This window comes from Gopherus evgoodei, chromosome 2, assembly GCF_007399415.2.
Source record: "Gopherus evgoodei ecotype Sinaloan lineage chromosome 2, rGopEvg1_v1.p, whole genome shotgun sequence".
Taxonomy (NCBI): Eukaryota; Metazoa; Chordata; order Testudines; family Testudinidae; genus Gopherus; species Gopherus evgoodei.
Window position 1 is genome coordinate 179,255,466 of NC_044323.1, and position 26,832 is coordinate 179,282,297.

Genomic DNA, 26,832 nt, shown 5'->3' on the forward strand with positions numbered 1-26,832 from the left:
ACACACATTAACAGAGCTAGTCTGAGCAGACTAGGTCAATCAGCACTGTCAAGCTGCCTCTCCTTATATGCCCATGGATGGGGTCAAGCAGCACTTTCAAGCTGATACCCTTATGCGTCCCAGATTCAGCATGTCCCTATCCCCACTCTCACAACACAATTGTACTGGCAGTAACCTACTTGATGAGCAAACCCCACAGTATTCTGGGCGCTGCAGGGATCTTTAGCCTAGGTAAAGGAAGCGTTGCTGCAGAGTAAATGAGGGAAACTAAAAACACAAAAGAGTAAAGTTCAGTAAGAGAGAGAGAGAAGCAACCAACTTAACCATAAAAGTTATTTATTGAATAATAGTGATAACTACACAAGGAGGGCTAAACCAACATAACATACACTATTAAAAGGTTAATACTTAAGATAGAAGGAAAACAGAGAGAGAGAGAGAGAGAGAGAGAGAGAGAGGGGGAGATCTCACCCACTCCATGAGGCTTGAACTGATTGGGGTTCCCAGGTGATGCTGGTAGCTCAGGGTCCTGAAGGCTGGAGACAGGCAGAGCCCCCAGTCAGGAGAAGATGGAGTTCCAGTGGAACTGATGCCTAGTTTGGATCTAAGCATCAGAATCCTGACTAGAGGGTGAGTAGGGATTTTTGTAGAGAAAATACTATTGTTCAGGGGAGAACAATAGTTTTGTTTATAGGTAAGCTGATGACTCAAGGGTTTTCTTCAGACTAGGCAACAGGAGCTGATCACTCTTGGCTATGAGTGGTGTTTTCTTCCAGGGAGCTCACAATGCAACTAGGGTGCTTCATTATTTGGGTGATATCAATTAGGGAGTCATTACTAGAACTGGTCTGATAATTGCTGAGCTGGGTGTGTGCAGACAGACGTTCATTAGCATCTGGAGCAGAGATTCCCAGGTTGCAGTGCTTCCCTGCTTTTTCTGGTCCCAGAATTCAGTGTGGTTCTCTGTTCTCCATTCTGTATGTAAATTAAGACGTCTTTCTGTCCCATCTTTCATGCAGATGAGGCTAGGCGAGTTGTCTCTGCTCTCCATTCTGTATGCTAATGGAGATGTCTTAAACTTGTCACCCTTGTCAGGAGGGGTCTAGGTGTGTCTCCCAACGCCCTTCACTGCTCTCTGCAAGTTTTTTTTGCTCTGATGGGTTTTGGTTTAAGCAGAGGGTGGGGGGGGAGGGGTGTCTTTCATGAGTCAGGCTGGATACTGCTCCCTGGTTCCCCAAGAACACAGAGGTGTCTGGTATCAAGTCCCCCCGTTGATGGGGTGCTTGCGCTGAGCGAGTATGCCCATCACCTCCTTCCTCCGTGGTACTGGGTCTGATCTTCCACCCACTGCAGCCACCGCATCAGTCGTTATATCCAACAAACCAGCCAAACCAGACCAATTGCTAGTATAATTTGGAAACCAATGATCACCACAATGGGGTGAAGCATGATATTTAAAAAAGACCTGTTGCACTGGGGCTCCAACCAAGCAAAGTCTCCCAGCAAGAGTGATGGCCTTTGTTTTTACCTTGATGGCAATGAGACCCATTCCCAGTGAAATGGGGAACCTCCTTATAGAGCGCAGGATCGGCATTTAAATGTTGTACGGTCCATATAGGCATAGTAAACTTAATATCACAACTAACAATGGTGGTTACATTATAGAAACAGCGATTAACATAAGGCACCATGGGTTGGACCCAATGTCCATTAATTAATACAATATCACATTTTGTTCTTACACACATACATGCTTTACCAACATAGACAATAACAGACCCCTCTTTCTGGACAGACCCCTCTTTCTGGACAACATCGAAGGAACAATGAGACATTCCCAGGTTACCCATTCATCCGAACCCTTATGGCTAGTTCCAATCAGGGAAGCACATGCAGGTGCAATATGAATTTAAACCAAATTGCTGGCATGAGCTTGTCACCATATGTGCTCTTTAATGGAATTACCCAGTCTGGGGGACCCTGCTGAATCAAGTTATGTCCAGTTCAGCGGTTCCCAGTGTATGAGGAACTGTGTGATATTGTTGCCTGCTGGCATGATCAGAGACATCTGCAGTTCCTCTTCGGGTAACGGAGGTGTCTGAGTTCCAATGACAATGATGACACATAGGGGCATGGTTGTTCCCCAAACAGCGGAGGAAACCAGGGCTACCCGGCATTTTCCACCACCCAGGACGCTGTCACTGGGTGTGTTTGAGGGTGTTCCTCCCGTTCAAGACCACAATGGTTTACAGAAGAATGGGACAGAGTCTGGAGTGGTCATAGTTTCATAACAAAACTTGAGTGACTCTCCGGTGGTACTCTGCGTGCAATTGGCAATGCTTTTCCAGTTGCCAACAGCGTAGAACTGGTAGCGACACTGCAGGGCCAGGAGGTTGCTCCCAATCCCATAGAATCCATGCATGTGGCAAAGCAATTTTATTTCCTGGGGTCCAGCTGGCAGGCACCTCTGGAGGTTCAGAGGGATCACAGGTACAGCGTAGAGCCTGGACAGCATCAGACTCCAGACACTTATGAACAGCGAGGTGCTGGTGCACCGATGGGATGTCCTGGCTCCTGTACGGGACCTGTAAGGGGGCAGAGAAGAGAGAAAAACTTCCCACACTCCACCCGTATATACTGGGAGAGACTGGGACCAATATTACAGGATGAACATAAAGAATGACCTATGTGAGGGTGGCCATAATAAGTCAAGGACTTTTCTGGCCTTTTCCTGTCTTAACATTGGGGTAGGCACTGACCAGCCCACTCAATGAGTATTTTCCAACAACTCAAAGCCATTCCTTCTTGCCGGCCAAGAAGGGTGGCTGACAGGATAGAGAAGTCGGTCTTGAGGGTCAGGTGGTTTATCCTTCCATTCTTTGAGCTGTGAAGAATGAAAACATTTCTGCCAGGGTTTTCCATTTTTTGCCATTCAGGATTTCTATCTGACAAATATGGAGCTGGCCCGATTCACAACAGATCTATAGCCATCCCAGATGTGTGTAAAGAACTGATTAGCGGTGATAGAGGCAGTGTTGGTTTTAGTCGGGATGGCTTCCACCCTGGATTTTTCTAAAACAAGGTCAGTGGATTCAGACACAGTTGAGAAACTTTGGCAGTTAGAAACTGAACCAAATTCCTCAGCACCAACACTGTTGCTTGCTACAGGCAATGAGCTAACTCAATCAACCCACTTCCACATCCTTCAGTTTCAGCAAACTGCTTGCAAAAGCTAGCATCAGGTTTTACTCCTTCAGGAGCACTTTTAGGCAACAATTCATTTTCCCCAGAAATTTTGTCCTTTCCCTTTTCAGCTAGGGGTTTCTCTACAGAAACATCTTTCTGAGCATCTTTCTGGGTTTCAGTGGAGTCCAGAATGATTTCTGAGACAACTGACATATCGTCGATCAGCATGAGCTGAGAGGCACATTCTGTCTGCTCCTCAGACAAAAGATTGGAGACAAATTCTCCCTCAACAAATAAACTGCCATTTTTAACATTCACAAGGTTTGGAATTTCCTCCCCTGTGTTCCCAGACAAACTTTTGGAGATTGGAGTAGCTCCCTCCATGGGCAAGTCATTACCCCCAATAGACACAATCCTAAAAACACTTCCTTCCTGGGTTTTAGTTGAGTCCAGAACCACATCTGGCACAACTGACAAACCCTCAGTCAGCATAAACTCAGAGGTACTTTCTGCCTGTTCCACAGACAGAACACTGGAGACATTTTCTCCCCAGCAGTTAAACTGCTTTTTGGACTAGACAAACAGTTTGAACTTCCCTCCCCCTTGTCACAGACCACTTGGCTTTTCACAGACAAACACTGGGAGATTGGGATGGCTTTTTTAAAAGGCAAATTGCTACTCCCAAGAGACAAACCATGGGAGACAGTTTCTCCCTCATATCCGGTGAGTTGAACCTGCTTAATGGTGGGTCTCCTTTCAGAGATCCTGTCCGCTAGCAATTGGGCTAACGTCCCTGGGTTCCCCACTGTAGCCCTCACAGTGGGTCTCCTCCATATGTCACACTGACGTCTTACAATCAGCTGGGGAGGCCCATGGGGAACCGAGCACCCTTACTGATTGTCCGACTCCCAGAGCCTCCACTCAGAAGAGGGGACAGGGATCTGGCTTTGACAGGGAGTGGGCGTGGGGGATGCTCTCTGTACTGGGGCAGTAGGTTGTGGGGGAGCTCCCTGCATTAACTCCGTTTTCCGCATAACCTGAGACAAAGCATTAATCAGGATGCTGAGGGGCTGGCAATCATATTTTCCCATATCCTCCTCTAAATTCACCAGCTCCTTCCAAATCATGTTCCTAAGGGTCTCCTTGGGTTGGCGCTGCCCAGGGTTGTGGGAGGTAGGGGAATTAAGATTGGGAGGATGCCTGGCAGAGTGAGGACCATTATTTGTAAATGTGATAGCCTACATGAGCTCTGAGGTAGTTTTTTTGCCATCTTGTCTTTTCAAGACACCAGTTTCTCACAGCAAATCTCCTGCCTGTTTGATTTTTGCCACTAGTTCACTCCAGGTTAGGTGTTCTAAATCCACAGTCCCCATGGTCAATTTTGTCTGAGGCCTTGACTACACTGGCACTTTACAGCGCTGCAACTTTCTTGCTCAGGGGGCTGAAAAAACACCCCCCGAAGCGCAGCAAGTTACAGCACCAGTGTAAACAGTGCCCCAGCGCTCGGGGAGTTGGAGAGGTGGAGTTCCTGCAGCGCTGGGAGAGCTCTCTCCCAGTACTGGCGCCACGACCACACTCGCACTTCCCGCGGCAGCGCTGTACAGCTCCAAGTGTAGGCATACCCTGAGAATTTAGTCCTGCATAAGTGCTCTGTACTAATTCATGTCCCTGATACTGAAAAATGATAATCCCGTTCTCTTCTGTCTGGGGTAATGAATCAGAGAGAGCTGCCAGCATTTTTTTTCGAATTAGGTAAACTCTTGGGGCCTCGCCTGATTTCTGCTTTCCATTATATACAGTTTCTTAAGGGAAGACGCAGGCAGTAATCTTTTAAGAGCACGTATCATACATTCCTGGGGTCCAGTGGCAGTCTGCTCCCAAGGACCTATGCCTACGTCTAGACCATCAGCATCACAAGAAGAGGTGCATAACTGAGTCAATTGGGTTGAGTCCATGCCATCAGCAGAGGGGTACATTTGCCCAACACGGGCCAGCCATGCAATGGCTGTGTCACGGTTCAGTGGCCCCAGTCTCTCAGCAATAGCCTTGGCTTGACTAGGAGACCACCTTACTATGTCCGTGACCAGCTCTGTTCTGGGAAGATAGCTCCTGCAACTATGTGTTTAACCTCCCTTGTGGAAACAGGGGCAACATTATGCCTGTGTGGCCAATCGGGGTTAAATGGGTTTTGGGGGACAGCATCAGGGGGTATCTTTATTTTCCCAGGCGGCTCCAAATCACAATCTTCTCTCAACCTTACAGCTGCTACCACCCCCTTACGGGCACCAAGTTGGGCACGCAATTTACTAATCTTTGCCTCACACGCCTGATGGTCTGCTGCTGCCTTTGCTGCAAAGAAAGTGAGTTGCTGCTCTTGCTTCTTCTAACAGAACTTTTGTGTGTGTTAGCTCTTTTCTGTACTGTTCTGCATTCCTGCTTACCTTGTCTCTCTCCTCTTGTATATCTCTAAGTACAGTCACCATTCTGAGCTTTTCTGCTATCAGTTCACATCCGTCTGTCTCACATTTGTTCAAACGCTGTTGTAACTGCTTTTCCCTCAAGCTCTAGTTCCTGCCCTCTCTTTACTATTTCAACCATGTCCAGACATGCATAAAATAATGCCCATGCAGCAGCTGCATCCTTTGCACTACCACATGGCTTAAAGGTTGTGCAATACTGTTCAAAGCTCAGACTAGCTTCAGTCAGGGGATTCTCACGCTTAAAACATCCCCTTTCCCAGGGGCATTTCCCCTTTTTTATTACCCATCTCTCTAACCTGTTGGTTTTCTCCTGTCTCAAGCGAGCAGCAAAAAAGTCTTTTTCAGCCATCTCTATTTCCTTATTTCACTAATGATCCCCACCAACAGCTCTTTCTAACACCTTTACTTTGAAGGCACTACCCTTAACTCCTTATTTCACAGTTCTACAGGTATTCTAAGCACAATTCTTAACAGAGGGTTACCAAATAGTCTATGAGAAAGAGACCTTGCTAAAGAAGCTTGGTCTGAAAAAAGAACAGAAAACAAGCGTACGCAGGTCTGTGCCTCAGTTTCCCCACTCCACAGCAACTACTCAACAATTACCATGTGATTAGGGTCACGTGATGCCCACGTATCTCCACCAATTTGTTACCAGATTTGCCCATTACTTTGGAGGATGCTCGTTTATTCGGGTTACTCTTCCGGGAAAGGGGATTCTGAAATTCTATCAATGAATTGCTTGTGTCACTTGTGTTTTTATATGGCAATCTACTTCTACCTTCTGCAAGTCCCCTTCCAAATAGCTATCCTGCAGGATCTAGGTTCCCTAGGGCTGGGTTTCTCCAGCCCCAAAACCAGATAAGCACCCACACATACATTAACAGAGCAAGTCTGAGCGGACTGGGTCAATCAGCACTGTCAAGCTGACTCTCCTTATATGCCCCTGTGCTCCATGGATGAGGTCAAGCAGCAACTTCAAGCTGTTACCCTTATGCGTCCCAGATTCAGCATGGCCCTATCCCCACTCTCACAACACAATTGTACTGGCAGTAACCTACTTGATGAGAAAACCCCACCATATTCTGGGCGCTGCAGGGATCTTTAGCCTAGGTAAAGGAAGCGTTGCTGCAGAGTAAATGGGGGAAACTAAAAACACAAAAGACTAAAGTTCAGCGAGAGAAGCAACCAACTTAACCATAAAGGTTATTTATTGAATAATAGTGATAACTACACAAGGAGGCCTCAACCAACATAACGTACACTATTAAAGGTTAATATCTAAGGTAGAAGGAAAACAGAGAGAGAGAAAGGGGGGGGGGGAATCTCACCCATTCCATGAGGCTTGAACTGGTTGGGGTTCCTGGGTGATGCTAGTAGCTCAGGGTCCTGAAGGCTGGAGACAGGCAGAGTCCCCAGTCAGGAGAAGATGGAGTTCCAGTGAAACTAATGCCTAGTTTGGATCTAAGCATCAGAATCCTGACTAGAGGATGAGTAGGGATTTTTGTAGAGAAAATACAATTGTTCAGGGGAGAACAATAGATTTGTTTATAGGTAAGCTGATGACTCAAGGGTTTTCTTCAGACTAGACAATAGGAGCTGATCACTCTTGACTATGGGTGGTGTTTTCTTCCAGGGAGCTCACAATGCAACTAGGGTGCTTCATTATTTGGATATCAATTAAGGAGTCATTTCTAGAATTGGTCTGATAATTGCTGAGCTGAGTGTGTGCAGACATACATTCATTAGCATCTGGAGCAGAGATTCCCATGATGCAATGCTTCCCTGCTTTTTCTGGTCCCAGAATTTAGTGTGGTTCTCTGTTCTCCATTCTATATGTAAATTAAGATGTCTTTCTGTCCCATCTTTCATACAGATGAGGCTAGGGGAGTTGTCTCTGCTCTCCATTCTGTATGCTAATGGAGATGTCTTAATCTTGTCACCCTTGTCAGGAGGAGTCCAAGTGTGTCTCCCAACGCCCTTCACTGCTCTCTGCAAGTTTTTTTTCGCTCTGATGGGTTTTGGTTTAAGCAGAGGGGAAGGGGTGTCTTTCATGAGTCAGGCTGGATACTGCACCCTGGTTTCCCAAGAACACAGAGGTGTCTGGTATCACCTGGGCCATGCACCACTGCCCCAGCGGGGTCCTGGGCTGCATGCTGCCACTGACCTTCCCCCTGCCACCTCAAGAGCTCCCTCAGCCCCCCAGCCCAAGTTTTGGTTAGGAATATGTAGTAAAAGTCATGGACAGGTAATGGGTCATGAATTTTTTGTTTATTGCCTGTGACCTGTCCATGACTTTTATTAAAAATACCCATGACTAAAACAGCCTTAATAACAGGTCTTCATTGTTAATAGTCAATCAAGAAGGATGAAGGCTCTTACACAGACATGTAGCATGAACATATCACTTATTCTCTCTGGGCCAAATTCAGGTGTCATATAAGCAAATACTCTTGAATTGCCTTAATGGCAGTTCACCATTTGTAGGTTTCAGAGTAGCAGCCGTGTTAGTCTGTATCCGCAAAAAGAACAGGAGTACTTGTGGCACCTTAGAGACTAATAAATGTTTTATTGTAGCATGAACTTTTGTGAGCTACAGCTTACAGCTCACTTCTTCGGATGCAATGAAGAAGTGAGCACATCCGAAGAAGTGAGTGTAGCTCATGAAAGCTCACGCTGAAATATATTTGTTAGTCTCTAAGGTGCCACAAGTACTCCTGTTCTTTTCACCCATTTGTACTCAGTCTGAGTTGATTCACTGTACCCCTCAGTATGCCATCTGGAAAATGGGGATAAAGTGGGATAGCTCAGTGGTTTGATTATTAGCCTGCTAAAGCCAGGGTTGTGAGCTCAATCCTTGAGGAGGGCCATTTAGGGATCAGGGCAAAAAACATGTAAGGGAAAGTACTTGGTCCTGCTGTGAAGGCAGGGAACTGGACAATATGAATTTTCAAGGTCTCTTCTAGCTCTATGAGATAGTATAATATGGAGATATACCTCTCCAAACAACATTTTTTAAGATACAAGCACTAAGTATTATGTGTTATTATGTGTTGTGGGTAGTACCACTTCCACCCTCTTGGGGAGAAGATAGGCACTGTTCTTGTCTTGGGGGAACTGTCTCCCTGTATTACAGCATTACTGTGGAATTGTCCTAGAGTTTGGGGCACAGCTTACTGTTTTGGGGTCTCTCCCACTTACAGGGGCAGGAGGTGAAAGAAGGACAAATAAATAAGTCAGGATGTTCCCGCAGTGCCCAAGAGGCAGTGTCCACAGCTTTTGGAAAGCAAAGGGTTATATTTAAATTTAAAAAAAAACAAAAAAAAACCCAAACCCTCTCCTTTCTGGGAGGACCTGGGTGGTCAGAGCTCTCAAGCAGTTTCCCCAGTTAGCATCCCCTCCTTGTTAGGCACTCCGAGTTCCAGACCTACTCCTTCAGAGTGCCACCTCAAACTGATCTGGAAGCCTCCCTTTGCTTGCCAAACTTCATGAGTGTGCTGGGTTGGTGCGGATTGTGCCCAGGCAAGCGATTTAACCTCTTCATAACTCCTGTAGTGAGCTGCCCTATACCACCTTGAAATGATTCCATTTCTCTTGGTGGGTGGAGGGTTGCATACAAATACATGTCTTGTTGAAAGGGATTATAACAAAGAGATCTTTGTTTTTAAAGAGTTTTGTTTCAGGAGTACAAAGTGAAATCGCTGAAGCCTTCATGGATTTCAACCTAATTCTGTTGTCAGCACTGAGAAGATATACAAGTCAGTAAGAGCTCCCCGAGGAGAGTGATGCTGTGCACTGACTTAAAAACAAACCAAACTGAACCCTCCCACCTAAAAAAGACTAATTTCTCCCTCCATCTTATCAAATTGTAGATGTCCCTGGTTCCATGCCAAATGCATCCTGGGAAGGTAATCTGAGAGCTATCAAGTGGAACGATAGGGAAAGCTTTCATGGAGGTTGTCATGGTAATGTGTATATTCTTTACTTTTTCTTCTTCTTGCACTGAAATCTGAGAACTCGAATTGGGTGGGAAATGATTTTTCTGTCTCGCAAACATTTAAGATTTCAGAAGCTTTGCTGTTCCCCCATCAGCATGAAGCTAACACTTTTTGAAGTTAAGCAAAAGAAGGCAGCAAAAGAGACCAGCACCCCAGAATAACCCAGTGGTTATAGCACTCACCTGGGATGTGGGAAACCTCAGTTCAGATGCTGCTCTGCCGTTCTCCCACACCCCAGGTGAGTGCACTCATCAGCAGGATGTTGGCTATTCTGCAATGGGTCTCACCATTTTTCCTATTGGAGCTTATAAATAAAAATTCAATGGAGCAGGGACTTGATGCTGGGTCTCCCATAGCCCAGGGGAGTTCTATAACCACTGAGCTATTCTGCAGTGGATGGGGGGGGGGTGTTGTGATTTTTTCCTTCTTCCTTTCTCACCAGAAATGCCTTCCTGCACCCAATAAACATTTCCCAATAAAAGTTTCATTGAAACTGGTACGTTCCCATGGAAAGTTGGGATTTGACAGATCAACAGTTTCTGACAAAATAAGTGTCATCGGAAAATTCCCAGCCAGCTCTGTTGGTAACTGAGCAGCTATACAATTCTTCTCAGGAATTTTTTAGCCCTTTCTTTAAATCTGTGCTATAATCTTTTTTCCTCCAGGTAAAATAATCCCAATTTCTAATTTGTAGCCAATCCCTACATAGTGTCACAGGTTCAAGGAGCCTCCCCCTTCTTAGGGCTTGTCTACATCACAAAGTTGCAGCGCTGGTGAGGGGGTTGCAGCGCTGCAACTTAGGAGGTGTACACATCTGCAGGGCATCACCAGCGCTGCAACTCCCTGTTTGCAGCGCTGGCCGTACTCCCGTTTTGTCTCGGGTGTAGAGGATCCAGCGCTGGTGATCCAGCGCTGGTAATCAAGTGTAGACACTTACCAGCGTTTTTCTTGACCTCCATGGAATAAGCAGGTATCCCAGCATACCTGAGGAAGCCTCTCTGGTAATCAAGCAGGTCTCCTTCCCCGCGGTTTGCTCCAGTGTTCTCCGAATCCCCCCCCAAGCGGGTCTCCTTCCCCGCGGTTTGCAGGGGGGTTCGGGGAACGCGAGAGCAAACCGCAGGGAAGCAGGTCTCTTTCCCCGCGGTTTGCTCTCGCGTTCCCCTACCCCCTCCGTGCAAGCAGGTCTCCTTCCCCGCGGTTTGCTCTCGCGTTTCCCGAACCCCCGAGCAAGCAGGTCTCCTTCCCCGCGGTTTGCTCTCGCGTTCCCCGAACCCCCGTGCAAGCAGGTCTCCTTCCCCGCGGTGTGCTCTCGCGTTCCCCGAACCCCCGTGCAAGCAGGTCTCCTTCCCCGCGGTGTGCTCTCGCGTTCCCCGAACCCCCGTGCAAGCAGGTCTCCTTCCCCGCGGTTTGCAGGGGGGTTCGGGGAACGCGAGAGCAAACCGCGGGGAAGGAGACCTGCTTGCTCGGGGGTTCGGGGAACGCGAGAGCAAACCGCGGGGAAGGAGACCTGCTTGCACGGAGGGGGTTTGGGGAACGCGGGAACAAACCGCGGGGAAGGAGACCTGCTTGCTCGGGGGTTCAGGGAACGCGAGAGCAAACCGCGGGGAAGGAGACCTGCTTGCACGGGGGTTCGGGGAACGCGAGAGCAAACCGCGGGGAAGGAGACCTGCTTGCATGGGGGTTCGGGGAACACTGGAGCAAACCAGGGAAGGAGACCTGCTTCCCCGTGGTTTGCTCTCGCGTTCCCCGAACCCCCCTTGAAGCCGCCCAACAGCGCTGCAGTGTGGCCACATCTAACACCACTTGCAGCGCTGGTTGCTGTAAGTGTGGCCACTCTGCAGCGCTGGCCCTATACAGCTGTACTAATACAGCTGTAACAACCAGCGCTGCAAAATTGTAGATGTAGACATACCCCCAGTTGTTGTGCAGGTGTGGCCAGCACTGCAGTCTGTGCTGGAGTCTGAGCTCTTGGTTAACAGTAGTAGCCACTTCAAAATGGGTGAGGAGGAAACAGGGCCATGTCCTCCTCTAGCAGAGAACCTTATGGGGTGTAGCAGGAACTGCATTTCCTCATACATCTGCTAACTTTCGGAGGGACTATACCTCTTTGTGTGGTTATGAGGGTGGCTTCAAACCAACTCAGCATGGACCAGTGCCTAAGCACAATCAAGCACTAAAAGAGATGGATGTTTAAACCACTGGACTAGGATTCATAAGATCTGGGACCCAACCACGGACTTGCCCAAATTCACGCAGGAAGTCTGTGGCAAAGTCACTTAGCCTGAAGCATGGAGATTTTCTCCTTTGTAAAATGGGGATCATCATCATTAACTCTTATATCCTCGATCATAAGCCAGTTCATTTATAAGCCGACCTTCCCGCCAAGATGGAGAAGTGAAAATGGAAATTTTTTATAATCCATTCATAAACCGACCCGATAATTCAGGGGTCAGCAAACCTTGGCTCCCAGCCCATCAAGATAAGCTGGTGGTGGGGAGAGATGGGTTGTTTACATTGAGCATCCGCAGGCACGGCAGTAAACCTACGTAAACAAAGGGCTTGTCTACATCAGAAAGTTGCAGCGCTGGTGAGGGAGTTACAGCGCTGCAACTTTGAAGGTGTACACATCTGCAGGGCACCACCAGCGCTGCAACTCCTTGTTTGCAGCGCTGGCCGTACTCCCGTTTTGTCTTGGGTGTAGAGGATCCAGCGCTGGTGATCCAGCGCTGGTAATCCAATGTAGACACTTACCAGCGCTTTTCTTGACCTCCGTGGAAGGAGGAAGCCTCTGGTAATCAAGCTGGTTTCCTTTCCCGGTTTGCTCTCTCGGTCCCGGAGCCAGCCAGCAAACCGCAGGGAAGGAGACCTGCTTGCTCGGGGTTCCGGGACCGAGAGAGCAAACCGGGAACGCCGCGGTTTGCTCTCTCGGTCCCGGAGCCAGCCAGCAAACCGCAGGGAAGGAGACCTGCTTGCTCGGGGTTCCGGGACCGAGAGAGCAAACCGGGAACGCCGCGGTTTGCTCTCTCGGTCCCGGAGCCAGCCAGCAAACCGCAGGGAAGGAGACCTGCTTGCTCGGGGTTCCGGGACCGAGAGAGCAAACCAGGAACGCCGCGGTTTGCTCTCTCGGTCCCGGAGCCAGCCAGCAAACCGCAGGGAAGGAGACCTGCTTGCTCGGGGTTCCGGGACCGAGAGAGCAAACCGCGGCGTTCCCGGTTTGCTCTCTCGGTCCCGGAACCCCGAGCAAGCAGGTCTCCTTCCCTGCGGTTTGCTGGCTGGCTCCGGGACCGAGAGAGCAAACCGCGGCGAAGCTGGTCTCCTTTCCCGGTTTGCTCTCTCGGTCCCGGAACCCCGAGCAAGCAGGTCTCCTTCCCTGCGGTTTGCTGGCTGGCTCCGGGACCGAGAGAGCAAACCGCGGCGTTCCCGGTTTGCTCTCTCGGTCCCGGAACCCCGAGCAAGCAGGTCTCCTTCCCTGCGGTTTGCTGGCTGGCTCCGGGACCGAGAGAGCAAACCGCGGGGAAGCTGGTTTCCTTTCCCGGTTTGCTCTCTCGTCCGGGAACCCCCCTTGAAGCCGCCCAACAGCGCTGCAGTGTGGCCACATCTAACACCACTTGCAGCGCTGGTTGCTGTAAGTGTGGCCACTCTGCAGCGCTGGCCCTATACAGCTGTACTAATACAGCTGTAACAACCAGCGCTGCAAAATTTTAGATGTAGACATGGCCAAAGTGTCTTGGCGCGCCAGCTGCTTACCCTGATGAGCCAGGACAGCAATTGGTGGGGAAATGTTTTTTGGGGGGAGAAGCTGGGAGTCAGGGGAGTAACCCCTGTGACCACCCTCCACATGACTCCACTCCTAGCCCAGGACCCTCACTCTCTCCCCATCCCTTCCCACTGTATCTGGGGAGGGCCAGGGGAGGATGTCTCTGACCTGGCTGGAGCTGCTCTTGGGGGCAGGGCCGAGTGGCAGGGCAGCCTGCCAGCCCGGGAGCTGCAGCTGCTTTGGAGGCTGGGGGGAGAGCAGCATGGCCAGAAACATAGAGGCTCTGGTCCCCCCTCTTCCCTTCTGGCTGAACTGCCTCTTCTTGCTCCCTCTGTTGGGGGGAGGGGCTGTGTCCCACCTCTCCCTCTCTATACCCATTCATAAGCCAACCCCCTTCTCTGGTGCTTCCCTTTTTACAAAAAAAAAAATCAGCTTATGAATGAGTATATGGTAATTCATAGGCATGAAACTCACTAAACTCAAGTATTTGTAAGCAATCTTAAGTTGGAAGGTGCTATAGAAGTGCAAAATGCTCATTATTACTATAGAATCCAGACATACATATGCATTTGCCAAAATCCTGCATTTGTACTTCAGACTAGGTGAGCCAGGGATTATGATTTATGGTAGAGTAAGGAGACTGCAGAGTCCTAGATTCTATCCCTGGCTGAGTCACAAGGAGTATCTACTATGGAAGGTTTAATTTCTAGCTTGAATAGATGTACCTGCAGTAAGACTGATCAAGTTAGTATGATGAAAATAGAAGTGAAGGTATGGCAGTATGAGCAGCAGGACAGGCGAGCAGCCTCGAATACAATCCCATTGGGACCATTCTGTACACATTTTGGCAGCTAGCCCCTCACACTGCTTGCATTGCTACAGCTACACTTCTGTTTTTAGTACCGTAGCTTGATCAAATTGTACGTTCCAGCAACTGCTTAGATGTGTCCACAGACGTACTACATATCTGAGTGATTCACTTGACTTCCATATGAATCAGTGCCACCCAGGTGTAAAACCAAAACAAACAAAAAAAGTAAAATGAAATCCTTCTTACAACAAATGCTACTTCTGAGCCAAGCTTCCAGGCTCTTACATAGATGAACTAATGAACATATCAGATAGGGTTACCAGATGTCCCGATTTTATAGGGACAGTCCTGATTTTTGGATCTTTTTCTTATATAGGCTCCTATTACCCCTCACCCATGTCCCAATTTTTCACATTTGCTGTCTGGTCACCCTAATATCAGAGCATCTATCATTTAGCAAATTAAGACAGTGGGCCTAATTAGCTACTGGATCACTAAAGTTTTGTGCCAGTGTAGTGCCACTTACATCAATGGAATTACATCAGTTTAAAACTGGAGTAACAGTGGAAAACCTGAGTCCTAGAATCATAGAAATTAGAGATGGAAAAAACCTTATGAATCATTTGGCCCGTCTGAGTGAAATTGCTCTTTCCCATATAGCTGTAGTGGTTTGTTTGGGCTAGTTTTAAATGTCTTAAGTGATGATGTTTTCATTCTTATAGACAGGGGTGAAAACAACATTAAGCACTTACTGGGGGCCTCAGGTGGAAGGGGTTAGGCTGGCAGTCAGTGTCCTCCAACCTGCCCATCCGCACTGCCTGGCCCATGATGCCCAGGGCTCCAGCTGTGATTTAAAGGGCCTAGGGCTCTGGCCGCTGCTGCGGCCTCAGGGCAGCTGCCCCTTTTGTCCTCCTCGTCAGCAACCTGGGGGAGGTTGGGGGAGCAAAAGGGGCAACAATGTTGGCAGTGCTTTAAGCAGGGTCCTTTGCCGCAGCAGCACTTTAAGGACCCTGCTTAAAGCAGTTGCCACGGCAGCGCTTTAACATCAGCTGAGTACAGGCTGGTACCAATGGCCACTTTTTACCAGTGTGCTGTAGCGGCCTGTACTGGCTTACTTTCACCCCTGCTTATAGATCTCATTGTTTGGAAGTTTTGCTTGATGGTCACCCTATATTAGCTATTTTTTAACTTCATGCCACCACTCAGTTATTATTCCCCATTGTATTTCCCTATTCACTTCTGACCAAATTCAGATCTGGTGTAAATGGGCTTCACTACACTGATGTTAACTGGTTTATCATGAGGATGAATTTGACTCATCTCTTTTCTACAGAACACCCTATGTATCTGATGTTGCTCTTGTCATCTCTTTCCTTTGCAGGCCATTACGTCAGAGGCATTTGTATATATGGAACAGGTGACTTAAAGTGGCTATTTAAGTCTACAAGCATGTTTGCTAACAAGTTTGAACTCAAAACATACCCACCCACTGTAGAATGCCTGGAACTGAGGCTTCGAGAGAGAGCACTGAACCAGAGCGAAACGCAGGTGAAACCAAGTTGGTACTTTTAACAACTCAGAATGGAAATAAAACTACAGCTGCTGTAGCTCAGGAAGAATAACCTTCCCAGAAAGACTTTTCTTCTGGATCTTCAGTACGGGTAGTTTGTAATGTCTTGAGTGGAAGGTTTGAGTGCAGATCATACAACACTGGAGAGACCAAAGAGGAGGCGGAGGAAATGGTTCTGTTGGCTTTGCTGAATTTGCACTTTTGGCATGTGTGGCTAGATGGCGCCTTGCTGACTTGTGCCTGGCAATAATGTTATCGCTATCATGTTCTGTATATTTATATGTAAAAAAATCACACATCCCTAAATTTTCATATGGCAACATAAAATCCAGAGCATACTAATGAGGAAGAGTTATCCTTCTTTGAAGGAAACAACCACCATCAACAAGATCTTAAAGTAAAATCCAGGTGCACAGTTTGATGACTTCCATACATACAGAAACAAGAATCACTGACCAAAAAAATACCCTATACACATTTGGCACAGAGAATAGCATTTGGTATTTTTGACTCTCTAAATGGGCAGCATGGAGCACATGGGAAGCAGGAGGTATGCTTCTAGATCTGCTGGATCCCTTCCAAAGCATTCTGGGGGTGGGGGAAGACACCTGGGAGTTAGACATTTTCATACTGATAACTCTGAGCTTTTAAGAATAACTCAATCACTCCATCTTATCCTGTGAAACATGCTAATAGACTGAGTTTTATTTTTCTAGACTGTATATACTTAGCACGGAAAATCCTGTTAGCTGTTGGTTATACTGTGTTAAGATTTTTCCCCGACATGCCAGCCACTAGATATGTGAGCAGGTCTGTTGTTCCAGCTACACATGTAAAGCTCCCTGAAGACAACTGAAAGTCTCAATAGACCAGCCAGGACATTGTTTGCTGCGTACCAGGCAGACTTTAAAGAGCAAAGAACAAACCCCACAGCTAGAACTTTCAAAAATATTTAAAGTCTCCCAAACACGATGGATAGTACGTATAGTTTTCACGCTAATGTTCCCCACTCTGAGGAACACCCTATTTTTCTGGAAAAGTCAAAGGAAAACAAAGCAAAAAAACACAAAATAAAGCTACAGTTATGGGCACCTCTTCCTTTAGTTGTGGAAGATGGTATGTATGCCAAATTCTGGGCACATAATACTAAGGAGTTGCCATCAAAAAGGCATTCAAATAGACTATTTTCAGGGCAGAAACTTGGACTGAATTCCTGTTCAGCTTTGCTAATGGAAGAGTTTCCTGACAGCAAAGCTGGCACAGTAAGCAGCCTGTGGAAGCTACAGAAAGAGTAAGAAGAGACACAGATGGGACAGTAGAATGATTTTTCAAAAGTGACCTGTAATTTGGGAGGTGAGAGGAGGCCTTCACTTTTGGCTGCCCAATTTGAGACTCTTTAAAGGGGCCTGAGTTTTTAGAAGACAGGGGCTCAGCTCTTTCCAGCAGTGATATCTCAAGTTGGGCACCCAGAAATGGAGATACACAAAGCTGAAAGTCACTTTTGAAAATGTAGGCCAAGATTTAAAGGGAAGGGATCCTAACAACCTGATCAGAATAATGGAAATACCACAACGTGCAAAGAGGGCCAGAGGTAGAAGTAGACTGTCCCAGACTGAGAACCAGAGGCAAATAAGGGATAATAAAACCAACAAGAGCAGAAGCAGCAAGTCCAGCAATTTCAGAGACCAACGACAGCACATTTTGTACTGAATTCTCTTAAAATGAGCAGGACCAAGTGGATCCAGTCTTGAAAGATCTCACATTTTCCCATTTGAGTAACATGATAGCAGAATTCTGAACACTTAGCAACTCACAAAGCAAAGCTGTCTGTTGATAGTTTATACTGCTGGCCTATGTACTGATAAAATCCAACTCCTGTTAATGTCTCTTTCTTGAATGATAGTCAATAATATATTTTCATGGAAATAAATTATTTTGGTTTCACATTGTAACTGTGTGTGGATTTGTTTTGGGCCTGTGGCACCAGGTGGTAGCCATTGTATTATTTTAAGGAAGATAATTAAATTAAATACAACTTGCAGCTAAATGAGAGACTACAACAACAACAGAATTGAAGGGGAAGGGAAGTAACACAGCACATAAATGTGAGATTTAGATTTGCATCGAGCACCTCTGGAAGTTATTTATCATCACTTTTATTCTCTTGATATCCTATATCACAGCTAGTTATAGAAGGTTAGTCAGCAACCCTCTTACATCAGTCTCAAATATATTTGCAGAATGAGGTTAAAACCATGGATTTAACTCCCCCTTGTCTTTCTCCTGTAGACATTTACACCTGTGCATAGTGGGCTAAATACACAACTATTTTGATTTGGTAACATTTTGCACACACTCTACCCATGTGCAAGTCACTATGCAAGATGCTAAGCAAGGGAGAATCAGGCCTGGTATCTCTGGGCCTCTCAATGCTTTAAGACTGGTGAATAGAAAAGAGAAGGGGAAAAACTACTTTCCTGTCTGTAGGGGACTTTCATCCTCCATCATCTTCAGTTACAGTTTTTAGAAGCGTCCTCAGGAGTCTAAATCTCTTTAGCTGCGGCTTTGCACCTATGCAACATCTGTAGCCACAAATGGTCTATATGAAGTTACATGGAGTCAGACAGGGAAATGGAAAAACTTTTGCTTAAATGCATTTCAGTAGTTCCAAAAATTCCCCACCTCTAGAAACAGAAAGAGGCTCCTTTCTGCTCTGGCTATGTTTGTGATATCAGAAGCATACATAACTGAAATAATAAAAAAATAGACAAGCATCCTACATTCAGTTTACCTATGATTGTACAGGGCAGTTACCCAAATGACCTTCAGAGATACTCCATCACATGTTTTTCAACTTTACATTTTATTTTATTTTTTTATCTCCAGGCCAAGCAATATACACAGAGCTAGATACACCTGGTACTTTCCACCTGCTGTCCTTAGTTCGAGTCACCTTGTACTGTTACATTATTATTAAAGGATTAGTAATCCATACTTAATATATTTAAGGCCTGCATCTCTTTGAGCAGAGTTTACTGCTTCAGAGATTTTTGTTATGAGGGTTACCATAGTGAAGTTCTATAGCTACAAACAGTAAACCTGTGAAAGGAGTGTGTGAGAAATCCTGGCCTCATTCAAGTGAATGGCAGTTTTCCATTGTCTTGTATGTGGTCAGGATGTCACACTTTGACTTTGTAACAATTCTACCAATAGAGACCATAAAATGGCCTGTTCAAGTTTTACTCCCAGAAATGTATTTACTTAACATCCAAAGATCATTGGCTGGCATTAAATTCATTTATGTAATTAACAGGAGGCAGTGTGTCTGGAAATGACAACCAAACAGACCAAAAATATAGCATCAGCGGGTAAAGAGTGAATGGCTCAACCCCTGGTGTCACGGTTACAGGGTAACTATATTTTTACGTCTCCCCACCCCCATGGTCCACTCCAGGAATGCTCAGTCAAGTCTCAGGTCTGAAGCCATATCTGTGTCTGGACAGAGACTCTCATCCTACTCCTCTCTGCTGCAGTTTTAAGGTTACATAACTCCCTGCCTTACACTGAGATATTCCCAGCAAGCAGTCTTCTTAAAGCACTTGTCCTTTGTTGTCACTCCAAGGGCTATGAACCAGGCATTGCCAGCAATTACAACTTACCATACAGCTCTTTCTAAGCAAGTATCATTTATTCTTGAGGTAAAAACATTACAGATAAAACAAAAGTAAACAGATTTAAACACTCATTAAATATACAAAGAGTCATCCATTAGTCTGAGGGACCCTAGTAGGCAAAAGCGTTTCCAACCTTCCACAAGGGTTGGGACTCCCCTTGGACAGAAGGTCCTGTTTGCTGGATCAGAAAGAAGGCCCTGAGTAAGTTTAAACCCAACCCTTTTCTATCAAAAGCCCTTCCATTGTCTGTTGGGTCTCTCGAAAACCCAATCTATGCAAGCCTCCCCAGGCGGTGGTACCTCTCTGGAGATCTTTACAACCTAAGTGATTTGCCTTAATCACTCCCCACTGTTTTTGGTTCCTGACGGAGCTATGGTAACCTTCCTCCCTGAGAGTTGCATACAATCCTTGGCCTATAGTGATGCATAAACTTAATATAATATAATCCCCAAAGATATTGCATGTGGTAACAATGTGTCACATCAACCATGAGGCTAGAGTTCCAGAAAGCCCCAGGATGGTTCCCCTTTTCAAGAACAGTTTTTCACCTACAGATGAATTATGGGCACAGATATAAGCTATTGGGTGGCTAAATGCTGCATGCATCTTAGCAAGTTACATTGCAAGCCCAAGCTCCATTATTCACAATTGCAATGGGATGGGGTGCAAAAATGCAAATCAAACTTGTGCCCAGGTTCTTGAACATATAGTCCATGTTCTTGATAGATCAGTACCACTGAAAATGAATTGTGAGAGGGCAAGGAGAAGACAGAGTGAGTACAAGGGAATGTGAGGACGGGATGGAAGCTGAGGAGGTGCAGAGGAGTTTGGGGGTTTCAGGAAAGAGGGGCAAGGGCAGGCAGAGAAACTGAGGCAGCAGAAGAAGAGACATCAAAAGAGATGGGAGACAATGAAGAAGGAAGAGGGGAAAATATAGAATTGGTAAGTGCAGGTAGCATGGTAGGAGAACGTGAAGAGGAACACGAGACTGGTGGGGTTAATTAATCATAAGGAATACTGTTTGGATTGTATTATTCTTTTTCATACTTATTTCTGAATTTACCTTAAGCAGTTACAGACTTTCTAGTTTGTCATAGATGCCAGGGTACCTTGCCACAGAACGTAGGTCCAGTTTGCAGCAGCGTTCAGAAGACTTTGATAGAAGCTCAAGATTCTAAGTGAATCGTCTGTGGCAGGATTCTAAGCTTCACAAAGTTTATTAAGAATATAGCTTCTTCTTTCCATTTCATGAGGCAGCCAATATATAGTCACCAGACTGACCATATAAAGTTTTCCTCTGTTGATGTAAAGCTTTTCCCCATAAAAATGCAGCTTAGGAGAGGAGGTAGTTTCTTTTGGAGTACATTTAAACTGTATAAAGGTAACAGTGTTGTAGTGACCACAACACACACCCTAGTCACACCTATCTTCCGCACCTAGGGGACAAGAATTTCAAGTTTCCTCCTACCTAAGTGTTTATTTTCTGTATTCTAATAATGAAACACGCCCTGATCTCACCTTCCTTAGCACCAAGGGAGTTCAGTGTTCACAAGGAATGCATGACTAGGACCTCAAGAGTGTTATTCAGAACTTCTATTAAATATTGATAGCCCTGAATATTAGCAAAATCCTATAGCAACCTGTGATTTTTCATGTTAGCCAACTGCATAGCCTTACCCACCCCATAAGCTACAACAAAAACATGGTCTATATTGTGCACATTTTTAGACAGACTCTTTTATCAGATAAGGGTGAATTAAAAGAGCACTTCTGCCATAGACAACTTACTTTGACAGCTATTTACTGAGTCCACACTTGATCTGTGCAATTTTCTCCCTTTGCAAATACATCTGAGCCCTAGCATGGCTGCAATCAGAGGACATCTTTTTATTTAAGGTCTCTGCTAACTGCAGACTTTGAAACTTTCCAGAATTTAGTGTACTTGTTGGATCATTTGCCTTTTCACATAACCTGGGTAAGTGCTGCACTTAGTGGATCATAAAGTAAGTTTTTCTTATGCTAGGGAAAGTTATCTTCTAACATTTTCCTTCTGTGGATCACTTTTAAGAGAGTCTCCTTATCTCACCTTTCAACAGCCAGAAGTACCCATTGCTTGCATCTCAACATAATTCATTCTGCCAAGCACAAGCAAGAAACATGTATACTACATGATCGAAGCTAAGTAAAGGGCACTGAGATGTTATAGTGAAGAGCACATCATAAAACTACTGTGGGTAATGCCAGGCATTTGTGTTCAAATAAAAGCTTCTTCCCCTCACAGCCCAGCTTTTCCTGGGAGTCAGTGCCCGTAACATCATGTTACCCACAGGGAGGTGCATTATGAAACACATTGTAGCTGAAGGAAAAGGTGATTATTGCAATTTAGGGGTGGGTGAAGGTATGGATACAGAGTCAGGATAGAGCTGTGAGGAACTATCAGGAGTCTGCCAGGGTTCCTTCATATGCTCCAAAAGTTGGCCTAATGACCTTTCTATCCCCCCACCTCACACGTGCCTCTCAACTTCTATGATCCAATAGATCCCCCCCATTACCCCCAAATCATTCCTTCCATAGTTAACAATGGATCATCTTTGGGGCATCATCTCACCTGACTGCTGCAGCAGTGAAGGGGAATTCCTGAGTTCCATCAGCTAGGAGCTCTAGCCAAAAGAGTCACATCTGAGCCTCAGACTCTCTCCCCTCTTCTCCAAGATGCCTTCTTGCCTCTCTTCCCAAGCAAAATCCTAGTTAGAGGGGTTTGATGCAGTCCCTGGATTTCTTCCCTCTTGGGATTTATCCATGGCTGACTCTCCAGCCACCACACCCAGTCCTCCTTTTAGTGCAGACCACTTTGCTTACACCTCAGTCTGACTTCTTAGAGTCTGGTAGTAAAAAAATCAAAAGACCCCAAAAATCAACAAATTAACAACTCTCCTTCCAGGAGATTTTATTTCCCCTCCCAGCGTTTTCTTCTCCAACTCTATATTTCCTTCCAACACTCCAAATAGAAAGACAATTAGCAGCTCTGGCAATTCCCCAGATTCTCTCTGCCATGAGGGAAAGGAGCTGTTCATAGATCCAAACTCTCTTTCTTAGCATGCCTTGCCACAGTAGCCTGCAATTCTCAGCACGCTTCAATGCTGAATAGTGCTAGACTAGGCAACTGCCTTAAAGGGCTAGCATATCCTGCTACACTCCTATTTTCATCTATTTGACTCATATCTCTATTTATCAGTGATGCCTCCACCAATTCCCCCCCCACACACACACACTCTTCTAATTATTTAATCAATTAACATCCCTCTCCCAATCGCATAGGTCTGGCGGTTGGTTTTATCAGGCTTTCCACAGCAGAAAGCAGATTAACATCACACACTTATAAGGTATCACATTGGAAATAAGCCCACACTAAACTGAGTCCCTGTACACTGTGTATTTGAATAATGCAGGCTCAGAATGTGTGTTACACACCCATAGTTAGTTTGGAACCAATTGAGATGGTGCCAATTCTATCAACCACCTAATTCTACCACCACCTGGCTCTTAGTATTTTTCATCTGTAGATCTCAAAGAGCTTTACAGAAGAGGCCAGTATCATTATCCCCACTTTACAGATGGGCAAACTGAAGCATGGAGAGTTGCCTTAGGTGTCTCAATAGGCCACTGGCAGAGCCTGGAGTAGAATCACTGTCTCTTGAGTCCCAGTCAGGCACACTATCTGGTAAGCCATAGAAACATGCATGAAGACTAGTGGATCTCCATATAATCCATGTGGCTGTATATGGAAAAATTGGAATAATATGCATTAATGTCTGCATGGGGCATTAAACAGTATGCAAAATATGTTTGTGTGCAAAGCATACAGAGGCTATATGTGCACACTTGCTCATAACCTTATGCAAAATTCAAGCAAACATGGGTGTGCCATAAGCCCAGCTGTACAAATGCCATGAGCACACTGTTCATGTTTTCCTATCTGGGGTTTGTCAGTGTTCATATTCTTTCCCTTTGGTCACCATACCTTTGTAGCTAAAGTAGCAGGGCCACGACTGTAGCTCCCCTATATTGTAGATGGCTGGCTTTCAGCCTAAACCCATCAGAAAGTGTGTCAGAAAGGGAAGCTGCCGTAAATGCCTCTAGTGTTTAAAATTATTCTCCTGCAATGCACTTGACTTTTAGAAATGATCAGATAATGCACAAATGGATAACTCTCACAGGCATGCTGTTTCTTGCACATTAGAGAAAAGTACTTAAGAGCTTGAATACTATAATCAGAAAGATATGCTGACTTGTTAGGTGAAAGTTTGTTCCACTTTATCTGTATGGCAGACACAACAGCCTGATTAATACATGATTAGGTTCCCCTGCTTTCAGATGACTGTGACAGATTTGGAGCTTCTCTAGGGTAATATTTTATGGGTGCTGTTAGGGGGCTTATTCCTTTACCCTCTTACTTTCCTGGTTCTTCTCACATGAACAGAGAGCAACAATACCCGAAGTCCAAAGGCACAAACAATTCAATGTTTATTGGGGTGAACTTCCAGTAAGCATGATTTCAGTTTCCTTCCTTAGTGTCCCCCTTCCCATCTCTGACACCACAGAGCCTTGCCTGTGTCCCTGTTCCTGTTCCCACCCCGTTCCCATCTTCCCCTTTAGCAAGACATGATTTTAATTCCCCCATCCCCAATCCCTGTTCCCATTTCCCCCCCAACCCCCTTACTTCCTGATTGACTGCAGACTATATAGTAAAACCTGAGTTTTGCTTAGCTATTCCTTAACCAATCATTTTACTGAAATTTAACTAACCAATCCTAACATATTGTAACATGGTTATTTAACCAATTATATCCCACCACCTTAATTGGTTTACACCCAACAAAATTAATTATACAGCAGACAGAAACAATTACAGTACCAGACAGAGACCATGCAAATAAACATACAAAACAATACAGAAGTGAGGTTTTCACAACTACATCTATATAGACATAAGGGTTTTCCAGCTGTGTCTATTGATCAGTGAGTTCTTGCTAGACAAGATGCGATCAAACTAAGTTTCCTTTTACATCTTCTAGGCTCTTCCCTTTCTCTGGAGGTGATAGGAATATCAGGACAGGATTGTATTCCTAATAGCCCAATAGCACCTTATTTCAACGTGACAAGTTTGGAATGTGAGAATGTGACCATATACTTCCCAGCTTATCGCTGCCTAACTACATCTTAGCTGAAGGCCTTAGCCTGTCACAGTAAGAGAAGGCCATTACACAGACAGTGATTTTGATTCTCTTTTCTACCTCTATAACTAGCTAAGTGATAAGAATACACCTAAATTCTTAAAGCATAGGCCTTTGCAGACAGGCCTGAATATCTATATCCTAACAGGTGCTGTATGTTGACCTAGTTATTGGAATGCTTATAGTATGAATACAATAGGATAGTTTAGTAGGGGGCTGTTGGGAAAGGGCAAGAATGGCTCAAGATAAGCCACTCCTCTGCAAACACTTGAGAATTCTTAAGAAACAATGTCAAGAGATGTAAAGGTCCATTAACACAGGAGATCAAGAGACTTCTTCTGGCATGTTTAAAAGGGCACACACACTTAAGAGAGGGGAGTGGTTGTATGGGGAACTAAGAGTTTGTCTACACAAGAAAGTCCACACACAAGTAGTGTTGTTAGTTTTTTTTTTTAATTATCTGGCATCTCATTCCACAATAATCCACTTCCAAAGCAGATAGCTCATTCCAAAATTGAGTTGATCAGTCCTGGAATAAGGTCACATCCCCATTTCAAGTGAGCTACTCTGCTTCAGGCAGTTCTCCCACTGATATTCCACTCTACATTGCTGCACACCTGGGTTGGCCTATGCCGAACTGGCTGTGTGCCCTCTATGGCTCTATGGTAAACTTGACCAGATGTCACCTCCATATTTGAATGCTCATGGGAAGCAGCCAAGTGCACCCCTTAATGTATCCAGTTCATACACCCAGTCACCTATCCATTATTTCAGCCATGCCCCATGCTTTCACATGATCCTGGACAGAGGTCCTGGACTGCCTTGCCCTCTGGGGAGACGATCATATCCAAGCCCAACTGAACAGCTGTCACCAGAATGCCAGGATCAACAAGCACCTACCAGTCCTGGTAAAGAAGATTTGGGGATCTGGCCCACTGCTACAACAAAGCAAAGGTGCTCCAGGAGAATGATAAAAGTTCCAGGTACAAAATCAAGACCACTAGCAATGATACCAGTGCTTGCACCTACTAGAAGGAGCTGTACCAGATTTTTATAAGGGAGACACCACTGAATCCCAGCTTTTTCTGAACAGTACTGATGCCTCTCAAGTGACCAAAGACTCCAATCAGGGCCCTAAGCAGGAAGAGATTGCCATGGACGTCTTCAGCATGCCAACTCCTGAGATAGACCCCGAAGCAGAGACAGAACTGGAGACAGCCCCTGAAATGTAGGCAGAGACCCAGCTCACAGTGTGGTGCCAGGGACCTCTTTGGCAGTTAGTATTATGTGCTATATTACAATACAACTGTATAGGGGAATTTAAACAACTTTGTTTCAGGTATTAAGGGTATTACTATGATGGGCAGATGTGAACTAGAAGCCTCTCTAGAAAAGTGGCCTTTGTCATCCTTTGCCACCAGTGTAACCCAGTGGGCTAGCTTGCCTTTATTATATTCACTGCTTTGCATTATATTCTGCTTTGCATTATATTCAGCAGTAATGCAAGGGACCTACAGACCTGTATCAGCTTCAGCAAGTTAGCATAAGGCTTGAGGCCTATGACCTTTGAACAGATAAATTTTAAACAGATAAATGGCAATGGAAACCCCAAGTATTGGGGAGCCAAAATTAGAGTGTTTAAGGGGAAATTCTGACCACAGGTACATGATCCAGCCACGAAAGTGTCATGGCAGTAAGTTGATGTATATAGCAGGTAGATGCACTACCTAACCACAAAAGGGCCATGGTAACGAATTGAATTATACGTTAATAAATTGAGATCTTTGATATGCTAACCTATAGAAGAAAGACACTCTAATAGTGGTAAAGTAAGGAAATACAAAGAAAGAAAAGGGAAAAATCCCCTGCTGAATATACATCAAATATAGTGACATCAGCGTAACATATTATAAAAATTGCATTCCAGCCTAGGACACGAGAGAGAAGAAGATGTAGTTCTTGGGAGGTACCAGAATGATGGTGCACTGGTGATGAAGGAGAAGGTAATAAGGAAGATGATGGCTTTAACATCATAGGTTGTTCTACAAGAGATGGTGTGAGTATACAGATGTGCAGATGTACATTCTGTAGTTTCTCTCCCTATCTTACTGAGTTGCAGTGTGTG

At 45.5% G+C, this 26,832-nt stretch overlaps 1 protein-coding gene across 3 annotated transcripts in view; it reads left to right on the forward strand.

Moving 5' to 3' along the window:
- Positions 1–17,719, forward strand: part of GCNT2 (glucosaminyl (N-acetyl) transferase 2 (I blood group)) — a 71,902-nt gene extending 54,183 nt beyond the window's left edge. For 2 of the 3 annotated variants that reach the window (XM_030552385.1, XM_030552384.1), the window contains 2 exons: positions 9,536–9,628; positions 15,611–17,719. In XM_030552385.1, coding sequence (XP_030408245.1) covers positions 9,536–9,628; positions 15,611–15,801 — 284 coding nt within the window. In that variant the 3' untranslated portion in view covers positions 15,802–17,719. The remainder of the gene's footprint in view (positions 1–9,535; positions 9,629–15,610) is intronic. The other variant, XM_030552386.1, reaches the window with a different exon arrangement.
- The last annotated feature ends 9,113 nt before the right edge of the window (positions 17,720–26,832 follow it).